Genomic DNA, 26,146 nt, shown 5'->3' with positions numbered 1-26,146 from the left:
TCTCACCTCTTTCACAGGTTTCTTTACTTGCATTTCCCCAAGAAACCCAAAGCTTACTCGCTCTTCAGGCCCAGTAAGGTGGGCAGTGGTAGGATTAATGACCCCGTGGGTGATGCACAGAGAATTGTTATCTCTGAGATACACTGAGTTCCACACACGCAGTGAGATTAGAATGGCACCATGCACTGTGCTATAATCTGAACTGTTTTCTTTGATTCTGCTTCACAATCAGGGAAAAACACTCTTTAATCACACTCTTTCGCCACTTTATTTCACACCAAACAATTGTGGAGACATTCAGTGTTATCTCCATTATTAGTGCGATTAGCAAATACTGGAAGCATCCCTCTGTGAGACATCACCCTTAGCCCCGTTGTATGCTGTCTCTTTTTATCCCCATGGCAGGGATGCGAGGTAGATACCACTCTCACGGTTCTGCAGATCAGAGCCCCAAGGATCAATGTTCAAATGAAACCCACGTTGCAAAACTTACACTTCAGACTGGCCTCCTCCCCACCTCTGAGGAGTTTCCTCACGCCGGTGACTTCATCAGAGACTGTCCATTACTTTCCTGTGTTTTTTCTAAAATCCAGTCCATGTACTCAGCAACTTTGGTGTAGACACCTGGTTGTTCCCTGCGGCCACAGCCTTCACCCCAACTGGTGATGCCCACCAAATGCCACATTCCGTTGTGTTTACAAACTAAAGGGCCACCTGAATCTCCCTGTGTCACATGGGCAGCAAAAGAAAGTGAGAGAAGGTTATGACAGATGTGCCTTCAACATTCTGTAGTCACACCACACACATCCAATTTCTTATAGAGTTTCAGGCATCTCATATGGCTCATTAGCTGTTGAATGTGGTGAAAATTATGTAATTCAATAATGTATTATCCAATAAAGAAGTGTTGACATCTTCATTCCACTGTCAAATAAGCCTAATATTCAGCCAGTCAATGATTGTCTCTCATCATTGATGTTTCTATCCCTCTCCCTTCCTCTTTCTGAAAGCAATAAAAACATTTTTAAAAATAAGCTTAATATTCTTACATTTTAGTACAATTATTGTACGTACAATTGTCCTTCTTTAAACATAGCATGTCCCTGCACAGATTGTGACATATGTTATATAAATTATATATTTTGAATATATATATATACATATATATATATATATATTCAATTTTAGAGGTTATGTATGAAATTATAAGATCATTTAACTCTGATTTTAAAAAAACTATAATGAAATATTCTATTAGAAAATATATTTTGAAATGGATTTGCTCAAGTTTGCATGATTATTATAACTGAAGGCATTACCTTGCAAGCATCTTTTCCCCCTTCTTTAAAGCCAGCACAGATCATCTGTTTGGTTATTTTGTAATCTCTATATCTTTTCTGGCATTCTTCATTTGGTACCAAAGGAATATTTGCCTTTTGTAGGATATTTTGGATCTCACCTATGAAGTAACCAATATATAACTTCAGAAGGAGGAAATACAATAAATGTGAAAATAAGACTGAAGTCTTAAAGCAAATCAATCAGAATGATGAACTTTGCATTAAGGCCATTCCTTTGGATATACATGCTAAAGGTGAGAAGGGAGACTTACACCACACACACACACACACACAAACTCACACAGAAAGAGAAGGGGCACTGTACCTTTTATTGGCCTCTGATGCTATGTTAGAACAACCCCAGACCCCAGACTGACCAGAGACTTTGCTTCTATATTCTCTGCCATTCTTTCATCTCAATAGAAGTTTCTCAGAAATTTCCTCCTCTTGCCTACAATTCAAAAGACTGAAGCTCTTACCTTGTAGTTTTTGTTTTATATATTAAAAATGATAATTTTAAAATATATAACTAAAAATATAAACCAAATTTCTGGCAATAGAGGAGCATTTTGCTCTTCAAGTAAAAGCAAGTCAGCATTTTCCATGAAGAACAATTTATTTACAAATAATTTCCACCAGTGTCCAGTTAAAGTTACTTTTAAATCTTCTTATCTGGAGTAGTCAAAAACTTGAAAAATTTGAATTAGTTGGATAAAGAACTGAATCAGGAAAGATGGAGAGAGCTTGGCAAGCTATCTCTTTTTGCAAAAAGTGATGTATATATTATTCCTTATTATGTCTATCAGAAACATCATTTTGGAAGGAAAGAATGACTGTTTTCTGAAATTTTCAAGGGCAATTGAAATGCCCCAGGAATTCATAAGCAGGTGTTCTTAACCTAGGGCCCATAGAAAGAATTCACACTGTCCATAAACTTGGATAGAGGAAAAATACATCCTTCTTTTCACTAACCTCCAACTGAAGGCTAACACTCCCTTCAATTATGAGAGTAGGCAACAATCTCAGAAGTGTTAGCTGTACCTAGGACTTTCCCATAACTCCAAATCGCAAGTATGTTCCTATCGATTTGCACTTGCGACAGATAACTGAAATGATCATTTGTGCTCATCACAACTTCAAATTGTGGTAGTTATTAGAACAACTTGCTATTTAATCTATACTAATAAAAGGGTAATATGCTAATTAGACTGGACGTCCCTCCGGACAAAGCCACGGTGGTGGGGCTGAGGGATAGGTGGTTAAGGGCGACCAGGCCAGCAGGGGAAAGCAGTTAGGGGCAATCAGACCGGCAGGGGAGAGAAGTTAGGAGGGACCAGGCAGGTAGGTAGGTGAGCGGTTAGGAGTCAGTGGTCCCGGATTGTGAGAAGGATATCCTACAGCCAGTTTAGGCCCAATCCCACTGGCATCAGGGTCCCAGATTGGAGAGGGTGCAGGCTGGGCTGAGGGACCTCCCCCCCCCCTGCACGAATTTGGTGCACCGGGCCTCTAGCATATTAATAAAGAAACACATGTATGACTATGTTATATCTTTTAAAAAGTATTTTTGAGAACTGTCTTGCAATTTCATCGGTTGCTTTTGAAACCCTATGTTTTTATTTAAGCATTTAAAAACATCGTTCTGGAAGTGGTCCCTAGGCTTTATCAAGATTGCAGGAAAGATGCATAAAAAAATAGATTAAAAGCCTGCCATTCAGAGAGATGGTGTGAATGCCTATATTCCTGGTCATGAATATCAGAGGGAAACAGTGTCATTGGGAGATGGGAACGTTATTAACACTACTAACAGAATGGGCTTCAGTGGGATCGTGAGCCCTTTGTGGGACCAATCCTTTATTTGAAGTCAAATGATCTTCATTATAGAGTAAGGTGCTCAAAAGTTTATCTTATTAATTCTTCTAGGTCCAGGTAAAAATACATCTTCTCAAGAGCCACTGAACAGATACTTGAGAATCAACAGATTGGAAAGACCATGAGTTTGGATATAATTTTAGAGGCCGATTGAACTGATCCATGCCGTGTGCTTTAACATATGAGACTTGCTTTAGGAACAACATTTAAAATGTCACACTGTACCTCTTTCCTTTGTGTACCCCCATCCCGTTATCCAACAGTTGGTATAAATTGTATTTGCATCATCTTTGGAAGGGAGGCATATTGGCTTTTGGAATTCTGAAAAGTAATTTTTAAATTAGAGTTCAGTTCAAGTTATAGATACTTTAAAAGTACACTCTTTTCCCCATATTCTCTTACTATGGAGTAGCACTAAGAAGAATAACGCTTTTTCCTCCTGCTCAATTTCTAAGGTCAATGACTCAAGAAAATATCTCACCCTCAGAGTCATTTTCACATGACATTTTCCTTATTAAATTTTCTGTATTAAAGTAAGAACCTCAGAACCCAAATTTACAGTCAAAAGTATTTAGAAGTTCTGTCTCTTATTCCATATATGATATTTTCAATGGTAATAGAGTGTCTAACACTGTTTCAGGCACCAAGTTAAATGGTATGAACTGACTTTCTAACAACACCATGGGGTAATCCTCATGCCCATTTTATAAATGGGAAAAACGGAGGTGTTAAGAAGTAAAAGCAACTTGCCCAAGGTAACAGAATTGTTCATGGACACAGTGCACCTTCAGCCACTGGGGGGCATTGTTTCCACCTGAAAGGCAGCACTCCCCCCACCGGGTACTGTCTTCCCAGAGCTGCCTCCTCCATCAGTTTCTCCTCCGCTCAAATTACACCTGGAAATTTACTAATTTCCCACTTGCCCCCATAGTCTCAATATGCCTCAGCCCCAGCAATGCTAATTCTTCTCCCCTCGTCAAAGGAAGCCATGCTTTCCGGATGGCAGACACTTCTATGTCTATTACTTCGATAATGTCTGAGCAGCTGTACCCCTACCTGTGGGAACTAATGAACATTTCTTGCTCCTACATAGAGGAGACTTTTATGTCAGGCCACAGGTCTTATCTGCTCTGACAAGCTTCACCTTTTCCCCAGCTCCACCAACCAGAAAATGAAGACAGTCTCTGCAGGTTCCGCCCTCTCGTTCAAATCGATGTGAAAACGTGAACCAGTGCCATTCAGCTGGACAACTTCTCCTTGAGTGTGCTACGTACCAGTATAATTCAAAGGAGCCTCGAGCTTTATCAAGGCAATATCATTAGTATTTTCTGAGATGCTGTAATTTTGGTGAACAATAATCTCTTTTATCTGTGAGAACGGTGTTTCTTTTGTAATCTCTGTCAAATCTAAAATGCCTCCATAAATGCGCCAAATATCGGAAAAGATGAGCCTAGGGGAGAAAAATAAACATCTATTTGAAACTAGAACGGCTGGTATTGGATATTGGCCTTTTTTCCTTCCCTTTACCTTTGACAAAAACAAAACAAAACAAAAAACTCGGAAGAGAATGCTATGTGTGATGTGTTTTACTTACCCAATCTCTCCTCCTGGCGATTTATCATCACCCACGCAGCAGTCCTGAATCTCTGAAGATTTAGTTAATAACACTGAAAACACACATTTATGTAACGATTTCATGTTGGCGTAAGTGCAAGTACAACAGTGTTGCTGTCCCATTCTGGGAGACACTGGTCGGGAGACACACCAGGAGTTTATCATGGAAAGTCCTGCTCAGCTCACGGTCCTCAAAGCCACTGCTCGGCGACACTCAGAGCTGCGGGGAGTCAGGCTGAGTTTCCCAAGCCCCCATAAGAGGGCAAAGGAGCCGGGACTTCAGTGCCACTCAAAACCTCTCTCTTTTATTTTGGGAAGTATGGACATTTAAATCAACTCTTTAAATCCGAACATAAACAAAGTAAACCTAAAATTATTATTTAAAGCACTCTTATTTTGTGTAACTATGGAAATTTTTATTACAGTTTTGAGACATGCACAAAACTCTAGCTCTTCTAATCAGACACAATACTGAGCCTTCAAGAATGAAAATTCTTAACGTAAACTGGTGCAGCCACTAGGAAAAACACTCTGAGGTTCCACAAGAAAATAAAAATGGAACCGTATGATCCAGCAATCCCTCTTCTGGGTATGTATCAGAAGGAAACAAAATCACCATCTCTCAGAGACATCTGCACCTGTGTTCACGGCAGCATTATTTTCAACAGCCAAGACATGGCAACAACCTAAGTGTCCATCCACAGGTGAGTGGATAAAGGACATGTGGTGTATACAGCAAGTTATTCAGCCTTAAAAAGGAAGGGCATCCTGCCATTTGCAACAACATGGATGAAACTTGAGGGCATCACACTAAGAGAAATAAATCATACAGAGAAAGACAAATACTGTGTGATCTCCCTTATATGTGGAATCCAAAAATCCTTAACTCAGAGAGACAGAGCAGATTGGGGTTGCCTGAGGGTTGAAGGGAGGGGTGTGTCAAAGGGTACAAACTTTCAGTTATAGGAGAATAAAGTCTGGGAATGGAATGTACAGCATGGCAACTATACTGTATTGGTTAACAGCAGTGTATTGTATACTTGAAAGTTGTTAAGAGTAAATCTTAAAAGGTCTCATCACTCACAAAACATTATAACGATGTGAGGTGATAATGTGTTAGTTATAGATATAAATCACGATAAATTTACACCTTAAATTTACACAGTGTTACTTGTCAATTATATCTCAGTAAAAGTGGGGGGAAAGATGAAAATTCTTGGTCCCAAATTGGGTTTATTGAGTAAAAAGGGGAACAACTACTTCCCTTTACAGGGTCTTTGCATCCAGACCAGCAGCCTTCCCCTAGCAACGCCCTGGGAGCAGACCCCTATCTGAGACTCATGCTGCTGTGGGGACTGGAGGAGCCTGGCTCTGTTCAACGTTGCCTCTGCCTGTTATATTTCAGCAGCAGTATCCTGAACCCTGGTTCACAGTAACTTTTATTTATTTTTTAAAATACGTTTTTATTGATTTTAGAGAGAGAGAGTAAGCAGGAAAGAGATAGAAACGTCCATAAGAAACACCAATAGGCCCTAGCTGGTTTTGCTCAGTGAATAGAGCATTGGCCTGTGGACCAAAGGGTCCCGGGTTCAATTCCAGTCAAGGGCACATGCCCAGGGCTGTGGGCTAAATCCCCAGTAGGGGGCATGCAGGAGATAGCTGATTAATGATTCTGTCTCATCATTGATGTTTCTGTCTCTCGACCTCTCCCTTTCTCTCTGAAATCAATAAAAATATATGAAAGGAAGGAAGGAAGGAAGGAAGGAAGGAAGGAAGGAAGGAAGGAAGGAAGGAAGGAAGGAAGAAAGATTGGCTACCTCCAGCATGCCCCCTACTGTGGGTCGAACCCACATGTGCCCTGACCAGGAATCATTCAGTGACAGATTGGTGCATGGGACAACGCTCAACCAACTGAGCACCAGCGGGGCTCACAGTAATTTTTAGATGGGGAAGGGAGGTGGAGTGCGGAATTCTATGAAAACAATAATACTTTTTGAAAGATATTAAGAGCCTTTTATTTTAGGGCTATTAATATCTCCTTTTTAAATTTCTTTATTGATTAATGTATTACATATGTGTCCTTATCCCCATTGCCCCCCCTCTGCACACTTATGCCCTCAGCCCCCTGTTGTCTGTGTCCATTGGTTAGGCTTCTATGCATGCATACAAGTCCTTTGGTTGATCTTTCCCCCTTACCCCCACCCTCCCCTACCTTCCCTCTGAGGTTTGACATTCTGATAGATGCTTCTCTGTCTCTGGATCTGTTTTTGTTCATCAGTTTATGTTGTTCATTATATTCCACAAATGAGTGAGATCATGTGATATTTATCTTTCTCTGACTGGCTTAGTTCACTTAGCATAATGCTCTCCAGTTCCATCTATGCTGTTGCAAATGGTAAGAATTCCTTCTTTTTTTCACACAGCATAGTATTCCATTGTGTAGATGTACCACAGTTTTTTAATCCACTCATCTGCTGATGGGCACTTATCTCTTTTGCTCATTCACATGCTTTGTCCATTTGTATACTTATTTAATCAGAGCTTATATTTGTTTTGAGTAATTTACGTTCTGGGTATAGTACTAAGCATTTCAAGTGTGTTACTTAACCCTTCCAGTAACCTTATGAATTAGATACTATTGTCATTCATATTTTACAGGTAGAAAAAAAAGGTAAGAATTACAAATCCCCAAGGTCAGTCATACCTCTTCCAAGTGGCAGAGCTGGGAGTCAAACCTCATTCTAATGACAAAGTCTAAGTGATTTAAAACTTTAAAATCCTGTCACGTCTACTATTTGCCAGGTAACGTAGAAATATTATATCAGACTAGAGGCCCAGTGCACAAAATTCATGTACGGAGGGGGGGTTCCCTCAGCCCAGCCTGCACCTTCTACAATTGGGGACCCCTTGGGGGATGTCTAACTGCCGGTTTTTGGGATCGGGCCTAAACCAGCAGTTGGACATCCCTCTCGCAATCTGGGACCACTGGCTCCTAAATGCTCACCTGCCTGCCTGCCTGATCACCCCTAACTGCCTCTGCCTGCCTGCCTGATTGACCCTAAATGCCCTCCCCTGCTGGCCTGGTTGCCCCCAACTGCCCTCCCCTGCTGGCCAATTTGGTTCTGATTGGTCGGTTTCTATGCCAATCAGCATCAAAATCTCTGCCTCCCAGGCAGCCATTGGCTCCCCACAGCACCCAGATTTGGTTCTGATTGGTCAGTTTCTATGCCAGTCAGCGTCAAAAGCTCCACCTCCTAGGCAGCCATTGGCTCCCACAGCACCCACATTTGGTTCTGATTGGTCGTTGTCTATGACAGTCAGCGTCAGAAGCTCCGCCTCCTAGGCAGCCATTGGTTCTTCACAGCACCCACATTTGGTTCTGATTGATTGGTTCCTATGCCCTTCAGCATCTCTGGGCCTATCAACGGGGCCTGATCAGAAAGGTGGGGCTGATCAGCAGCCCCAGTGGAGGCCTGGAGAGAAATGGAGGCATGGCTGCTGACCAGACTAGGAGAGAAAGAGAGAGGCAAGTGCTGATCAAAAGCTGCCACAGAGGCAACAGATCAGTCCATGCTTCTCTCTTCAAGCCTCTCGCTGGCCCTGGTTCACAGCCCCCTCAGCAGTCAGTGCTGGGGCACCATGCCTGCAGCACAGCGCTGGGTTGCCATGGCAACCCAGCTGACTGCAGGACTGACTTCCAGTTGATCTTTAGGACCCAGGGTTTTTATATATTAGGATTGTATTTCTTAAAATAGGGTAACGAACTATTGCATTTTTGTTTTTCTACTTACTATTAATATTATTTATTACATCTGTGAATCCATGGACCCGAAAAAAAATGTCTTGAAGAAGACTGCAAACACCTCACATTGGTTTAATGGTTCAGACTGGTCAGTGCTCAGATCCTACTAGCTGTTCAACAGTTCTAATACCTTCTCTGCTTTAAAATATCTTTTATTAATAAGAATAAACTTCCATTCCGAAACTGACATGATGATTGAGAAATCAATTATAGACTGTTCAAAACAAAAGAGCAAGATAGGACCCTGGATATAAGAAGCCAAAACTTACCCATCAAAGCAATGGGCAGCAGTGAGGACCCACCGGTCTCCAATGATGGACCCTCCACACACGTGGCTCTGGGCTGCCAACTTCACGTGAAGGCTGACCTGCCAGGGCCACTCTCCCCAAGAGGAATTGGTTCCTCCCATGATGCGTACGTTGGATTTTGTCGTGCAAACTGGAAAGAGAGTGTTGAAGTTAATGGCTGGAATCAGAGGTGAGTGGGAACCCTCCTCAGCCAAAAGAGAAAGATACAGAATTCCATCACATTAAGTCTTCACAAGCTATGAAGACAATGCAGACGGCCCTTCACAGCTCTGTGGGAAAATGGGGTGCACTCACCGGAGCTGTCCCCACTTCGACACAACCTCAAAGAATAGCCAGAGCTTGCTTGCATCCCATATGTGATTCTAGTCGGAGAACCATCCAAAGATAATCGCAAGGAACACTTACACCTACATGACATGATCAGAACAAAGGGTAAACCCTCACAGACGGGGACATTTCATGGAATTGTCTTGCCGACTATCATTGAAAAATGAACTCTTACTAACTTGTCTCCTCGACAGTCTTCTGGGAGTAAAGAGTACGTGAAAAACTGACAGCGCACCATCTTCGTACAGGTCTCTTGGCAACCACTTGCTCCTTTAACGAGGGACACGCTCAGTTCTTCCCCTCCAAAATCAACTCCTGCATAAACTTTTGAATGGCAGGGCTCTGTGGTGATTATAAACATAAGGTGATATAAAATGCAAAAAGCAATAAGCCACATTTATACAAGTTTCTGGTACACTGAGGATTGTTTCATCACTGTTACTTGAAGATAATAAAATCAGTCACGTTATATGTAAGATGATTGAAACATTACCAGGCAAAGTTCGTTTGCAGGTTAGAAGGCTATATCCAGACACGGTGTTTTCCTGAGGAGTGGGGGAACTTGGTGTCCCACTTTTGGAAGTCTTAAGCAAACACACATTTCTATTAATAAAATAAAAAAAAAGCAAGGGAAAGAAAGAAACAGCATTAAAGGCAAATAAATCGGACACAATTTAAAAAAAAAAAACAGCACTTTGCCAATTTTATTCTTCTGAGAGATTCTCTTCAAACTAACTCAGACTGCAGGACTGGTTGAAAAAAAAAGAGAGAACAAAGAACACATTCTGGGGATTTATGCTGCTGATACTATTATATAACTAGATACTTTTTCATTTTTAAAAAAAGAGAAACATCGATGTAAGAGCAGAACATCCATTAGCTGCCTCCTGCACCCCCCCGACTGGGGATTGAGCCCATAACTTGGCATGTGCCCTGACTGGGAATTGAATCCACAATCATTCAGTGCCCTGGACAATGCCCAACCAAGTGAGCCACACCAGCCAGGCCTAGATACTCTTCTCTTAGCTGCCTATATATAAAAGCCTAAGCGACCATCGCAACCAAACAGACGACCAAATAGGCTGTGTGAGGTGACTAGGCCAGCAGGGGGGCCAGTTAGGGACAATCAGGCAGGCAGACAGGTGATCAGTTAGGAGCCAGTGGTCCCGGATTGTGAGAGGGATGTCCAACTGCTGGTTTAGGATCGGGCCTAAACTGGCAGTCGGACATCCCCTGAGGGGTCCCAGATTGGAGAGGGTGCAGGCTTGGCTGAGGGGACCCCCTCCCCATGCACGAATTTCATGCACCAGGCCTCTAGTTGTATATAAAGAGAAGTGTGGGTTGTCTAAGGGTAAACAGGTCAAATCAGAACCTTGGTCAGGTTAAGCAGGGCTCTGGTTTCTGAAACAGAGGAGTTAGAATGGAGGTGCTTGAAGAATATGCTTCTGGTGAGTGATAACAAAACATTAAGCTGATACAAAACATTAAGATCAGTAAGAAAGAGATCAGATCATTCTTTTTCCGTGGCTGGCCCCTGGACTCCGTGGTATGATGAGTAAGAGGAGGAGGGTACAGAAGTCTGCTAATCTCCTAACTAATCTGCACCTGGCAGAAAAGTACCTACTTCAGTGGTGGGTGTACAGCATGCTGAGGGAAATGAACCAAACTTTTAAAAGACTCAAAGCATAAAATAAAAGCGACAACGGAACAGCAGCAAACGCTACACATTCCAACTCACCTTTGCGATTCTATATTCCAGGCATTGGTATAGAAAGTAAAGAAGAGGCAGTTGGGGTGATAGGTGCAAATGGTTCGACAGACAAAAGCATCTGGAGTGATGACTCTGGCAACGTCCACATCCGAAAATGCCGTATGTTGGAACATATTCATGTGGCAGCCTGTGAACTCACAGAGGGAAGGTGCTAGTCAGGAAATGACGGAACACTAAATGTACATGTACTTGGTCGTCACAACTAAGGAAATTATGACTATTCACAGCCCTAAACATCTTAAGTAAAAAAAAGTCACCATATTCCCAACCTTGTTTGCCATTTAGAAGAAGGAAAAATTGGTCTAACTCTCATACAAGACAGATTCCTATGTCAGAGAAATAAAATAGCTCAACCTGTGCTCCTAGCTCTATTCTAACCAGTGCAAAATATATAGTTACTCAGCATTGGTTCATATTTTCTTTATATTACCTTGACCCTGAATTCCAGGTCTAAGGAACATGAGGTTTTGTGTTATATTTTCTTGAGTATTGTGCAAAAGATTTTAATAAAAAGAGATTAAGAAAAGTATCAGCCCTGGCCAGTGTGGCCTAGGGGTTGAGTGTCAACTCATGAACCAGGAGGCCAAGGTTCAATTCTCAATGAGGGCACATGCCCAGGTTGTGGGTTCAATCCCCAGTAGGCGGCATGAAGGAGGCAGCCGGTCAATGATTGTCTCTCATCATTAATGTTTCTATCTCTCTCAGTCTTCTTTCTTCTCTGAAGTCAATAAAAACACATTTAAAAAAAAGAAAGAAAAATATCAGTTAGCTAACAAAAATGCCATGTGCCCAATGAAATTAGAACAGAAGAAAATCCACTTTCATTATTCTTATTTAATCTTATTCTGAATTACATTTTGTGTTTATATTACTGTACTCAGTTTGATAGCACATAAATTCTATTAAAATTATAGAATTTAAATAACAATGATAGCAATTATGGAGAGACAAAAAATTAATTTAAATGCACTAAGTTAGATGAGGAGAGAGCACCCTCCATAACATAATTATCTTCAAAGGGGCAGGCTGGGAAATTAGATCTCAACTATTGAAATCTTTAATAGACTCTTAAAGCTGGGAGAAAACTGATGGGTCATCCATGCCAACCTATAACTACATCCTTTTAAAGATATCCCCAGCAAGTTGTCCAAGTTTTACTCAGACATTTACATTGATAAGGAGCTCACTACTTAATGACAAAGGCCCATTTCTTTCTGAACCACTCTTAGTATTAGAAACTTTTCTTATTTTCTTCATGATAATATTTACCTAGATTGCTCTTAGGAAACCACACAAATTAAACTAATCCCTTTCCCAATGGCAGATCTTCAAAACACACAAAAAATTAAGACAGTCATCCTGGCTCTTTTTCAGGTGAAATATCTTTAGCTTACTCCTTTAACTATTTTTTAAATTCCCCATCCTTTCTAGATATCTTACCCTCCTGGTTATCCTCTTTTGAAGTGGGGATACAATTTTCCAGTCACACCCTGAATGGAGAATGACTGCTATTGGATTCAGTGTTTCTTTGGGGATGATGAAAATGTTCTGGGACTGCATAGTGGTCACTGTCGAACAATTTTGTGAATACAGTGAAAATCACTGAATCGTAGATCTTAACAGGGTTAAATTTATATTATGTAAATTATATAACAAATTCTAAAAACTATGAAAAATATATACTATATTAAAATATCACACTTGAAGAAACAGAAGAGATCTGCCTATTAAAAATTAAAAATCAGTACCATTTGAATCAATAAATCTGGTACACATTGCGGGAGGGGGAAAAGGTGGTTCTGGGGAAGAGAAAGAACAAATAAGAAAAGAGATGCTTTGTTGCTGACTTCCCAATCTTCCACGGAGGGGTCCTAGCCCAGCACCCACTACAGGGCTTGGCACAGAGTTGTCACTTGATACTTTGTAGAATTGGCTACCAGTGATTTGATTTCAATAACAACTTATCATTCCCACCCTGATCGGCTAAATAAGGTAGAATGTCATAGCAATTTTCTGGATAATTCAAACTGAAATTACTTGTATTTCTGAAACGACAGGGTTTCATGGATTCCTTATGCCAGAATCACTTGACTAGACAATGGACAGCACCAAGAAATGACCCTCTAGCTTTCTTTGCCATATCACTGCACTAGCCTCCCATTGCTACCATAACAGATGACCATCAGCTTAGTGGTTTAGAACAACACATCTATTTTCTCACAGTTCTGGAGAAGAGAAGTCTGAAATGGGTCTTACTGAGCTACAATCAGGATGTTGTCAGGGCTTCCCTAGCCTTTTCCTACTAGGGGCCACCTGCATTCCTTGGCTCATGGACCCTTCCTCCGTCTTCAAATCTCTCTCTCTCTCTCTCTCTGACTGATTGTTCTGCCTCCCTCTTTCTCTTATAAGGGACCTTGTAACTTCATTGGGCCCATCCATATAATCCAGAATCACCTCCACTGTCAAAGTCCTGACCTTAGTCACACCTACAAACCCCCCTTTGCCCTATCAGGTCACATAATCATAGGTTGTGAACTCATTTGGAGAGCTCTTAGTATGCCTACTACAATTATGTAGTGAAAGAGTAGCCATGGGATTACCAATTTCTGAAAGTGCACAGGACTTCAGGGAGAATCCAGATGCCACGTTTTCCAGCACCTTTATACTGGTCGGTGTTCCAGTTGGACTGTGCTTTAACAGGCAGTTGTTCCTGAAGGTGAAGAAAGGAGGTTACTTTGCTTCCTACACTGCAAGGTCCACACAGCCATCCATTTCATGTTGAAATGATCCATGGACCATGAAAAAATAAACAAAACAATCTAAACAATGACTGATAATGAAATAGACATCCTCCTCCTCTGCAGAGGAAAGGTTAAGGAGAGAATGGTGTGGGAGACCTTATTCTATAAGACATTTTCCTACTGAACCTTCATTCCACAAGCACAGCTATCAGTGAACCAAATGAAAATTACTCTCTTCAGGGAAAATGACACCAAAGTATATAAGGAGAGTACTTAGGTCTAAAAGCCCTGTTTAGTTTTCAGTTGAGAAATAAAAAAGATTAAGAAGAATGCAATCCTATATAATAAAAGGCTAATGTGCAAATCGACTGAATGGTGGAACCACCAGTCACTATGACACGCACTGACCAGGAGGAGACAGACGCTCAATGCAGGAGCTGCCCCCTGGTGGTCAGTGTGAAGCCGGGCTCAGCTAGAAGCCAGGCTCACGGCTGGCGAGAAGCAGGCCTGAGCAGTCAGATGGACATCCCCGAGGGCTCCCGGACTACAACAGGGCACAGGCTGGGCTGAGGGACACCCCCCCTCCGAGTGCATGAATTTCATGCACCAGGTCTCTAGTTCAATCATAAAATCACTCTGGTAAAGAACAAACACTGAATTTTGCTCACCGGTACTCCACATTGTGAAATGTTTGCCTGGCGTAGGTGAAAAATTTGCAGTGGATGTTATTGGTGCACTTTTTTTGGCATTCTTCAACACTTTCAACCTTAGATATATTAAAGTTGACTCCTCTCATATCAATTCCTTCATAAATGTCTTTGTGGCAAGCTGAACAAATAAGATGCATAGAGCAAATTCAGTTTCCCTTCTAGAAGCCGATCATCAATTTGGACGGTGTAGTTTTGAAGGGTGATATTCTGGTTTTGACAACTGCCCTATTCACTAGGGGATTTAGAATTTGTATTACATCATTAAGTGATCAAGCTGCTTGAAATAAACACATTCCAATATGTGTTAGAGTACTGGCATGGAAAGGGGTTACTTTGCTTCTAAACTGCTAGGTGTGTGCAGCAATACAGGTAATACTTTGCTGAAATGGTCCATGAGCAATGGGAGATGAGGCGGTAGTAGTGAGGCCCTGCTACTGTGTGCTAGGCGGTTGCCTCAGTAAAGCCTTGACCTCTTGCAATGAGTGAAGGAGCTTCTTATCTCTTTGCCTATCCCTTGGTTTTCAACTACTCCTCTCTGGTTTCAAATTGCATCTGTAAGCCCTGTGATTGACATCTATATGTCACAGCATTATCATACAATGTGGAGAATTCTTTATACACATGGTGAAACCATTTCCCTTCTTGCTTTTAAGTTTTCTTAAATTCCACTTAACCACCCTTCCAATTCAAATGTATCTTATATTTTTAAAAAAGATAATTCTTTTCACAGACAGTGAACCAAATTTATGAGTTAGGTTCTGTTTTTCCTTAAAGAAAATAATCTATTGTATGCATTGTTCCACTCCTAAGAGGTAAGGTTGAAAAAGTCCTAAAACTAGACTTAATGGTGGGAATGACAGAAAACACACAAAGGATTAGAAAAACAATACACTGAGGTGGGCAGGACCGTGGACTATTCACGGTGCTTCATGCACACAGGAGTTTGCAGATTGTAGAAATGGAATATCTTCCCAGTTCTGCTGCATATGAGAAAAGAAACAGGCTAAGAGTTGGGATGGGATACTTACAGACCAAAACTTTTCTTTATGGTTAGTTTAAAGCTATAAACCTACTTCTAAATGTTTGAAACTAAAATTGGTCCTGAGTTTAGAAACTTTATATGCCTGGAAATTTTTCACTTTAATTTTTTTAAGTTATTTGGGGAGAGTTAAAAGGGAATATTAAATCAAGCTCTGTGAGTAGACTAATGGGAAGGGGGCAATAGAGAATTGAAAAGGCACAATATTATTTTTCTTTACATTTCACTATGATACCATAATTAAAAATAATGCTTACTTGGATAATTTACACTAAATTCTGTAAAGATGTAAATGTGATCTTATAAATTAGGAAATGTACTCCTCCTATTGGCTGAGTCAGGCCACCATGTTTATAACTAAGGGCTGCTCACTTTACAAACTGCAGGCACAAAATGTTTTGTGCTGAGGGAGTGGTATTAATGGGGGAGGAAAAAATAGAAAGTTTGTAAACATCTGAAATTTGGAACTATGAGGTTAACTGTAGATAGGAAACATAGAATAGCAAAGGTGAAGAGTCACAACATGATTATTTTTAGTTTCTGCCAACCTATCAGTTAAGAGAATCTTTTCAGTACTTTTTTGTTTTCTGATCAGTCATATGAGAGTTATAGGTCATTTGCCTTAAATTTATGAGGATAGGGTTGGGAATTGTTTCCCAACACATTAGTAGCAAAAAGCATCAGAATTAAAGTTCCCTGGCCTCCTAGTCCTCACATTTCTTCTAAGCAGTGTTATTTTTAGCAAGAATTGCAGAACCCAGCCATTCAGGGTGGGGGATTAGCAAGGTTTCTTAACCTCAGCACTGTAGATATTTGGGGTAGAGTATCTTTGCTGGAGGTCTTCCTTGTGCCCTGTGGAATGTGTAGCAGTATCTCTGATATCTACTCACTGGATGCTAATGCATCATCCCCAAGTTGTAAAAACTGAAAAAAGTCTCCAATCATTGTCAAATGCCCCCTGGAAAAATGACAAAGTCGCCCTGGGTGAGAATCAGGAAGAACCACTGGGATGACCCCCTCTGTGTTCTCTTTAAGATTCTTCTCCGGATCAAGGGAAGACCAGTGTCTGGATGTGCATTTCCTTTCTACAACTCTTACCCTGTAGTGCTAAGGTTATCCTAATATATAAAAATGCTGGGTTGTAATGACCAGTAATGACCAGAGGCTGACCAACCAGAAGTCAGTGCTGGCCCCGCCCCCATGCAAGCAGTTAGGGGCAATCAGGCAGGCAGGCAGAGGGGTTAGGGGTGATCAGTTAGGCAGGCAGAGTGGTTAGGGGTGACCAGGTAGGCAGACCAGCAGTTAGGGATGATCAGGTAAGGCAGGCAAGCGGTTAGGGGAGATCAGGTAGGCAGACAGCCCCTCACCGCGCTGGCCCTACCCCCAAGCAAGCAGTTAGAGGCAATCAGGTAGGCAGACCAGTGGTTAGGGGTGATCAGGTAGGCAGACCAGCAGTTAGGGGTGACCAGGTAAGCAGATCAGTGGTTAGGGGTGATCAGATAGGCAGGCAAGCAGTTAGGGGAGATCAGGTAGGCAGGCCAGCGGTTAGGGGTGATCCAGGCTTCCTCAAACTACGGCCCGCGGGCCACATGCGGCCCACCGAGGATATTTATCCAGCCTGCCGGGTGCCGCTGCCTGTCCTGCTTAGCAGCCGACTTGTCCCGGGCCCGCAGTGCGCATAGGAATTTGTTCATAGTTTTTTTTTTAAACTATAGTCCGGCCCTCCAACGGTCTGAGGGACAGTGAACTGGCCCCCTGTTTAAAAAGTTTGAGGACCCCTGAGGCAGACGGCCCCTTGCAGGGCTGGCCCCGCCCCCCAGCAAAGAAAGAGGGAGACCCAGGCCAGCTAAGCCATTGCACCCCAGCCTGTCACCTGCAGAGGGAGGCCACCAGTGGCAGAGGAGTGGAGGCAGCGCTGCACAGATGGCAAGCAGTGGCAGCAGCGTGGGGTGGGGCCAGCTGTCTGCAGCCCAGGCAAGGAAAGCCCCAATAGGCCCTGATCTCAGGCCAGACCTAGGGACCCTACCCGAGGGGTCCTAGATTGTGAGAGGGTGCAGGCCAGGCTGAAGGACCTCCCCGAGTGCACGAATTTTCATGCACCAGGCCTCTAGTAAATAATAGAGGCTCCCTAAGCATGTGTGGACTAAAGACAAGAAGATACATCCAGAGCACTACCCCGCTCTGTCATCTTTCTCAGCGCTCCCTTCCAAATATCTGCGGGAATACAGACTTGGAGCAGAAGCTACTCTTAGGGGAGACTCATTATTCATTCAAATTGAGCTGAGAAATCCACACCTTACCACTTATTCGATGACCACATTGCTTTAAGGAATGTCCAGAAATTGCACCTGTCCGTGGCACTCTTGGCAGAGCTCCTGTAACACTGTCTTTCAAGAAGCAACCAAACCTGTTTTTAAAAGCAGTGTCACTTAGGAAGTAGAGGAATAAATACACATTGAGGAAATGTCTAGCATTTTTGTACCCTAATAAATAGAGCCAGCAATAAGAAAAACAGGGCAGCTTCCCTGACACTTGCTGAAAAAAACATTCTTAGAGGCAATACAATATTTAATGGTATTTGTAATACCTAACTTCAGCCTTGTTTTCCTTTACATTCACATTTTTAAGTGAAGAAAGTCAATCATATTAAAGAGTTAATGACTTTTCCTGAGGTCCTAAACTTTGGGGGAATTATGATCCTATCTGGTGATTATTTTTATATATGCTTTCATTTACTTAAAAAATTATTTCCTCCTCACCTGTGTGACTCAGGAGGTCACAGTTGGATTTCAGGTTGGGACACATAACCCAGTTACAGACTCCATCCCCAGTAGGGAGCATGCAGGAGGCGGCCGATCAATGATTCTCATCATTAATGTTTCTATCCCTCTCTCCCTTTCCCTTGCTCTCTCTGAAATCAATTAAACAAAAAAGAAATTATAGCCCTAGCCAGTCTGGCTCAGTGGATAGAGTGTCGGCCTGTGGACCAAAGGGTCCTGGGTTTGATTTCAGTCAAGGGCACATACCTTGATTGCAGGCCCAGGCCCTGGTCAGACCATGTACAGGAGGCAACCAATCTATGTGTTTCTCTCACATCGATGTTTCTCTCTGTCTTTATCTCTTCCAGTCTCTCTAAAAAAATCAAAGGAAAAATATCCTTGTGTGAGAATTAAAAACAACAATAAAAAGAAATTATGTCAGTCATGAGAGTTGAATCTACATATGGTGTTTACCTTGCTTATTAACTCCTTCTAGTTCACACCTGATGAAAGACTTTTTCCCATCTTTAATGTCAATCTTAACGGTAATTTCATTATTCAGAAGTATTCTACAACCTAGCTCAACTTTTTATTTAAAAAGTTATAGCCTCTCACATCCAATCTGGGTTTTCTGTAAAAAGTTTAACATGTAGAATCAAAGGATGGTTGTCTAATTCCTATTTTTAAAAATTCAAATAGAGTGAAGATTAAAAAAGAATTATAAATGTGGAAATGGGAATGATGAAGAAACATTCATTCTGGACATTGATCAAAATTAAAGAAAAGTATAATCAAACTATGGCTGTATTTAGGCAACTTTATGACCTAATAACATTTTTAATTACCAACTATTTTTTTCAGAGCTCTTACTTTTCCAAATTACCAGTTATAAATATATATTCACTCCCCATATGTACCCGAGATGACCCAACTGTCTTACTATGAGCACCATTCAGTCCTGGCCCCGCCCAAGGCCACAGGTTCTGGATCTTACTCAATTATATTCTCAACAAAATGCTTGCTTTCCATTCTCTTTTCTTAGGATTGTGCTAGCGACAGTTATGACCATGAGTCCTTGAGCAGGTGAAATATACACCTGTTATTAAATCCTTTCTTGAAACAATCACTTCACCCTGCGATTCACAAGCATTTTCCTTGTAAACCTTTGATAGAAAATGACTAGCTTCTACTACTTTAAGTGAAGGCAGCACTTGTTTAAAATGCAGATTTCCAGGCCAAAGCCACTTTGGTTCAGTAGGTCTGGGCATCAGCCTAAGAAAGTACTTATGGAAGATCCACTCTTGGTGATTCCTTGAACCCCATTTGAGAAGCATACCCCTGTGAGATGCTGCACCATATTTCACACACCTGCTTCCATTTTGAAAAATGACTGGCTTCCCCAATACGGAAATATCACCTTTTACCTTTTATCTGTGCTGTTAGTTAAGCTTGCAGGGAGAAAACTGAATAGCAGGCACCTGGGGTGAAAGGTGCACATCATCTGGCAGTGATGGGCGCTCGGGGTGTACATGGCGGTCACATCCCCGCCTCTGAAGAAGACATTCGTATATCGTTGAGTTAGGCATCCTGTGATATTATCATTGAAAAAACACACGTTAATTTGGAAGAAATGCAAATAATGCTTTTAATAGAAATGTATCTGTGTTCTGATCCTTCTTAAATCCTCGATGAAATACCTAAGGATCTGTGCAACATAACTTTAAGTAGAGAGGCAGAATAAAACATATTAAGGCCTCTCTTTGAACAAGGTATGATGCAAAGGCATTTTATGGGTACTTCTATATGAAAAAACACTGGGGTGGATTTTTGTTAAATCTAATAATAATTTGCATATAGATTATTGCCAAGAAAACTCAATCATGGCTTGGCCTCTCTCTATTGCCTGACACGCTATGAAAATATCATGTCTTAAAAATAATGATGTATGGTCTCTTTTCAAAACACTTTAACAAACATCCCCCTAGATTCTCACAATAGTTCTGTAAGGGAAGCTAGAGACAGGCTTGATCAGATGCATCTGACTTTTCCTTTTTTTAAGAAAGCAGTTAAGTAACTGGGTTTCAGGGCAGTACAGACTTATCCATGATCCACAGGGCTAATGAGAGTCCCGGGACATGAACCCGGCCCTTCCAACTTCCCATCTTATTCCCTTTTATTGTCCGATATTAAATGTTCTTCCTCATCTCAGTTTAATCAAGCAAATTGTCCGTTATTGGCCATTTATTACTTTAGTAATGAGTGCAAGGCAGTGTTGGCTCAGTTTCTACAAGCTCTGTTTTTAGATAATTTAAGCAAATGCATGTATATGCCAAGCTGAAGATATATTAGGAGGTATTTGCTGTTTGGAATTATTCATAGTTCTTAAGCACCCTGCATCCCACATGTTATTATTGTTATCTTTACTCTTATACTCTTGGGTTTACCTTGAAAGACCCACTTCAAAGTCCGCTTACTAAGCTTTTCCAACTCCAGTAGTGCATTCCCTCTGGCTGGTCAACTGTCCCTTAACCACAGGATATTCCGGGACAACCTTGTCCATGGCTTAGGGCAGCAGTCATGCTTCAGTGTTAATCATGTCTATTTTTGTATTGTCTTCCAGCTTAGACACATGTATTTCATTAACACTCAGGTTTAAAGTTCCTCTGACTGTCCAACCCCTCTAAGGATTCTAGACTTGGGCTCTATTATGACAACCCAACCTAACAAAATTGCTTCTCTCCCTCTCAGAGGTGTGGCTAAGATGACTTGCCTCTGGGTAAGGTTTATATTTAGGAAGAGCAGAGATCTCTTTAGGTGGGAGCTTCTGGGAATACAAGTGCCAGGAATACAGGAGTGGCCTGCTTCTTAGGTGACTGGTGTTTTTGGCTGATTCAGAATTACTAAGCTACCACCTTCCCCATCTCAATGCTCAGAAAGGGTGCAACAATGAGTGGTGTTAGCCTGAGCGCCCCCATTCTGGGCCTGAGCCCTTGTCAACTGCCAGGTGACTCCGCCGAGGGTAAGACAGCTAACAATACACTAACTTTGGAGAGAACCAGAAAGAAAGTTCTAGTGAGTGTTCTTGTTTATCCTCATAAGCTGGTGATGATGATGATAATGATGATGATCATGATGCCAACTTGATGAGAGGCTTTCTGTATTGTATTTTAGAGTGTGTAAAGCAATGTGACACACGTTATCTCATAGCATAGAGTTATGTTACATCACACTGGGCTCTGTGTCATAGACTTTGGGCTATTTGGTTTTGCTTTAGAAAATTACATAAGCAATAAGGAGAAGAACAGCACTCTGATTTTTAAAAATTGGGTGAAGGATATGAAAAGGTAATTTGCAAAAGTAAAACAAGCAACTGATTAAGTACATGAAAAATTGTTAAGAATCATAACTACAGGCAAGTTAAACCAACTAGATGCCATTTTACTCACCAGAGTAGCAAACATTTTAAATTATCTAAGTTCCCTGTGTTGAGGCACTGACTTTAGTTGCAAATGATAAAAAAGCAAACAAACAAAAAGCCTAGTTCAAAGTTCAAAGTAACCGAGTACAAATGAAATGTACCGGCTCAGACCCCAGCGTCCACGGTGAATCTGGATTCAGGCAGACCTGGGTGAGGGGCTCAGCTGACCCTGTTATAACGCCATTTGTCTGCAGACCATTGCTCTGTTTCAGTGTCTCCTTTGCTCCACATAATGGCAAGACCGTGTCAGAGCCCAGGCCTCTGTGTGCTCCCATAGCTCAAGTCCAGTTTGAAGGAAAAAAACCAGGATTATCTCTAGAAATGCAAACAATAGTGTTGTTGCCAGGCGGTGGCTCTGAGCAGGTCACCTCAGCAGCAGGCTGTGTGCACTTACTGGGTCAGGCCTGCCTGGGTCACAGCCACCAGCGCATGGGCTCAAACCGGGAGGCAGCAGTTTCCCAGAGATGAGTTAGGCGACTGCTCCAGAGAGGTGAAGAGGCTACGTGGGGAAACGATCCCTCCCTTGGGCTGGGGAGAAAGTCAGCGTAGGAAGAGCCTTTCTGGAAGCCAATTTCACAATGTAGAGCATGAAACCTCCCCAACCCCCACACCTCTCTACCCTGTATTTTATTTCTAAAAGGTTATTCTACCGAAATAATTGAGTCTGTGTGCAGGAATCTGCATGCAAAAATAACAACTGAAGGACTTGTATGCATACATATAAGAGTAACCAACGGATGCAAAACATTGGGGGGTGAGGGCAAGTATGGGAGTGGGGTGGGGGTGGGGGGCAATGGTAAGATATGTACACATATAATACCTTAATAAAAATTTGGAAAAAAAAAATAATAATAATAAAAAGATTTTAAGAGATGAAAAAAAAATAACATGAATAGGGGGGAGTACTAAGCTTCAAGTAGCATGACATACAAATTCACATGAGAAGATAGCTATAAATAGAAAACGTGAGTAACAAAAATATCTATAAATAATAACATCTTTGTTAAATATATAGAAAAATAAATGAAAGATTAAACAAAAGACCTTTAAAAGTAGCCATTTCTGAATGATGAGATTATAGACAATACGTAGTTTCTCATTTTCTGCTTACTTGCACCTCCAATTTTCCTAGCATGAATATATATAATTTTTTTCCCAAAAGAGAAAATGGTGGTGGCCATGGCCCAGGGCATCTCTGGCTTCTAATCCTCAGCATCCAGTGGATGTGTACGTGGTGATGATTATGGCTCAGAAGAACAATGAGGAATGAGGGGACAGGTGGAGGGCAGTTGTGGTTTAGAAAATAAAAGCTTCTTCCTGAAGAAATTATCTCTCTTTAGAAAGGCAACCTTTATACAAGAGGCGTTTGTCTTAGCCATAGTCATACATCTGAGAAATAAGAAAATAGCACCGGGGTGCCCTCATCCTATGTCAACATAGACTCCAAATCCACCCCTAAGGGCGGCACAGACAAAGCACTGCTCTACCAGGACTCAAGGGAAATGGTGTCCAGAATCCTCCTAATTCCCTGAAAATTTCATGGAATAGAGAGAGAGAGAAATAAGGTCAAAACCACTGGTTTGTTGAAACTAGAGCTTTTCAAATGATGGCTTACTGAATTGAAATTAAACCAGGAACTTTCAATTTTGAAATGGTTCCCAGGTTGCCTGAAAGAATCAAAGTATGTCCTGTGAACCTGTTAGGGTACTCAGATTGGATGCAGGCACTTTAAAATGCCTGGCTCTCTTGAATATCCAGACAGAGTTGATTTTACTAATGTTGATGGCTGGCTGATTGTTTTAGAGCTGCTTTGCAGAGTCCTTTCCAAACAGAAGCTTCTGCCAACACATACCCAGAGGCACTCTCACTCCTGGGCTCCTGGCCCTGAGGTGCCTGGGAAATGCTGAGCATTAAAAGGACTTGTCCTGACTAATTAGGGCCTGGCTCCTTCCCCAAAGCTCTATGTTCAGTAGCTTTTTCCAGCGGTGCCTGGTCCTTCCTAACTTCCCTCCCACACCCTTAACTGGACGTCTTGTAGGTAATCCACTCACCACAGGAGACTGTAGCAAACAGGCAAATGAAATAAACTGCTTGGCTGAAGGGAACCATCCTAAAAGAGAAAGGGACTCATGTGTGACTCTGCTGGGTGGGGTGTATTTAACATGAGCCTTAATCTAAGGTGAAGGACAGTTTCTTGTCAACGTGTGGACGGTGAATGAAGCACACAATTGCCATATAGAGAACGTGGCTTTTCTACACATTCTGTGCCCCGGACTCGACACAAGATGCAAACTGAGACGTCCAGAGGAATAATCGTGTTCACTGCTCGTTTGTCACCTGTGTTGCTCGTGATTGTGGAAAGGGACTTGGTAGAAGGGAACTAAACAGTTGTGAATCCTCTTGAGTTGAGCAGAAGGAAAATTATTGTAAATAATGGCAATAATATCGTTCCAGATTCCCCAAGTAAAGCTCTCAAAATATTCAAGCGCCTTTATTGATTTTTAAATCAGCCAATATTCTTTTGAGTTTAAAATAGCTAACACTTAAATATTTCCACATATAAGAACACCAGTTTCTCCAACACTTTCTAAATAGGCAGGCAATTAAAACAAACTAGTGGCTTCTTCATAACATAGAAACTAGATTTAATTTTTTAAAACCTGCTTTATTTGGAAGCAATGGGAATAATAGAAATTCTCTACCTGAAGGCACAGCTGCTTCTGAGCTTCTGGGCTGAGGGTCTCCCGCCTCGGACAAAGGGCCACCTGTCCGCAGCCTCCCTGCTGGGTTCTGCAGGCCGTGTTCACTTGCCTTCGCTATTGACTTTAGCTTTCTGCCAACAGTGTCAGCATTTTGTGCTGTCAACATGGTCCATGAACATGCCATTCCTGTGTCCAGCTATTGAATACATTAACTGTTTCACGTTGGGGCCATACAGTTGGTAACCAGCTTTCCTTTTTGACAAATGTTCGTCACATTCCCCATTCTTTGGGGTCAAATGAAGCTTAAACCTCATCTAACGGGACTCTTCCCATTGTAATTGCCCAGCTGCACAACTGAATAGCAGGTGGGTGTGGATAGCTGAAGCTGAAAGGATCTTCTGGCAAATGGTACCTATGCCATGAGCAAAGAATCTAACAACACTGAAATTTAAGTGCAAAAGGGAGTTGGCTGATGTCTAGGTCCTGCTCCCACCTGATGTAATATGGCTGAAAAGCTATAATTCCCAGGCCAAATCTGGCCCAGTACTTCTTCTTGCAAATAAAGTCTTATAGGCACACAGCCATGCCCATTCAGTCATAGATTATGGAGGCTTGCTTTCACCCTACAACTACAGTGAAGCAGGTGTGACAGAGACAGTAAGGCCCACAAAGCTGAAAAGATCTGTGATCTGGCCCTGCTTGGGTGGCTCAGTTGCCTGGAACACCCTGCTGTACACCAAAAGGTTGCGGGTTCAAATCCCAGTCAGGAACATACCTGGGTTGTGGTTTCCATCTCTGGTCAGGGCACATCCAGGTGGCAAATGATCGATGTTTCTCTCTCACTTCTATGTTTCTCTCTCTCTCTCTTTCTCCCTTTCCCTCCATCTCTAAAATCAATAAATATCCTTGGGTGAGAATTTAAAAATAAAAAAGTAGGTTGGAAACCCAGTTTAGCAGTCATGGCATAGAGTTTGGACTTCTCTGTCAGGATACCTTTAGTGCAAAAAAACCTGCTGGCTTCTGAGGAGTCCATTTCTGCTCAGGATGTTCTATCTTATTTTAAGTTTTAAGAAAAAGTCTCCCTATACACTGAAATACTAGTAAACCTCCTTGCAACTTCTATCCTTCCATCCTAGATTTATCTACTCCATCCACACAAAATAATTTATTCTCCTTTTTGTACTTTTTAAAATATTTAAAGACATATCCACTTTCCCACTAAATCTCCTTTGTTTTCTAACTATTCTTCAAAATTGCATTACATCAGTTTGTTAGAAAATTAGATTTTCAGGGAGTTGATGCTTAAGTAAATATTTAATGCATATTGCTGCACTGCAGAACTGTTTATTAAAAACGGAGGATAACAAGGCCAATAAAATAATCTCTGGTTGTAATGCAGTAGCATATTTCAAATATGCAAGCTGTGATGCCCTTTAGATTGAGGGAATCAATCAAGACACCACCAATTTCTTTTTCTTGTACTCTACATTTACCGAGTCCTATCTTTCCTGATCTTAGTCAGCTTATGTTTCATGAGCATAAAGGCTGGGCTAAAAATTACATTTCTATATAGAAACCTGATACGAATATTTTCTTCAAAAGAACAATTGTCATAGTGTTTAGACATGATTGTCTTATTTGAAGTATGGTAGATACTCTGGACCGCCAGGAAGAGGAACAAGTAGA

The 26,146-nt window shown here is 41.6% G+C and overlaps 1 protein-coding gene across 2 annotated transcripts; it reads right to left on the bottom strand.

Annotated features, from left to right (window-relative positions):
- Nucleotides 1-247: 247 nt before the first annotated feature.
- On the bottom strand, nt 248-24,576 carry LOC308243680 (plasma kallikrein-like). 2 transcript variants are annotated; one of them, XM_080659375.1, is made up of 15 exons: nt 24,461-24,576; nt 23,810-23,868; nt 19,705-19,867; nt 17,822-17,928; nt 14,441-14,600; nt 13,632-13,741; nt 10,999-11,158; nt 9,754-9,863; nt 9,440-9,602; nt 9,228-9,340; nt 8,895-9,063; nt 4,484-4,659; nt 3,435-3,530; nt 1,320-1,459; nt 248-724 (listed from the first exon to the last, which is right to left on the bottom strand). In XM_080659375.1, the coding sequence occupies exons 2-15, from the start codon at nt 23,865-23,867 to the stop codon at nt 533-535; spliced, it is 1,917 nt and encodes a 638-aa protein (XP_080515501.1). In that variant the 5' UTR covers nt 23,868; nt 24,461-24,576; the 3' UTR covers nt 248-532. The 2 variants fall into 2 exon arrangements, with proteins under 2 accessions (XP_080515501.1, XP_080515502.1); XM_080659376.1 differs by lacking the exons at nt 14,441-14,600; nt 17,822-17,928.
- Between the last annotated feature and the right edge of the window lie 1,570 nt (nt 24,577-26,146).

This window comes from Plecotus auritus (genome assembly GCF_963455305.1).
Source record: "Plecotus auritus genome assembly, chromosome: 3".
NCBI classification, from domain to species: Eukaryota; Metazoa; Chordata; class Mammalia; order Chiroptera; family Vespertilionidae; genus Plecotus; species Plecotus auritus.
This window is presented reverse-complemented; position numbering and strand designations above follow the sequence as displayed.

What these genes read in the sequence shown, in the direction of transcription:
- LOC308243680 (XM_080659375.1), bottom strand. Translation starts at nt 23,867, where the DNA reads ATGGTTCCCTTCAGCCAAGCAGTTTATTTCATTTGCCTGTTTGCTACA. An exon ending in CTGTGCACTTTCAGAAATTG is followed by an intron (nt 11,159 to 13,631) that starts GTAATCCCATGG and finishes GTGAGTTCACAG; the next exon opens with GCTGCCACATGAATATGTTC. An exon ending in TGGAATATAGAATCGCAAAG is followed by an intron (nt 9,864 to 10,998) that starts GTGAGTTGGAAT and finishes TTTTATTAATAG; the next exon opens with AAATGTGTGTTTGCTTAAGA.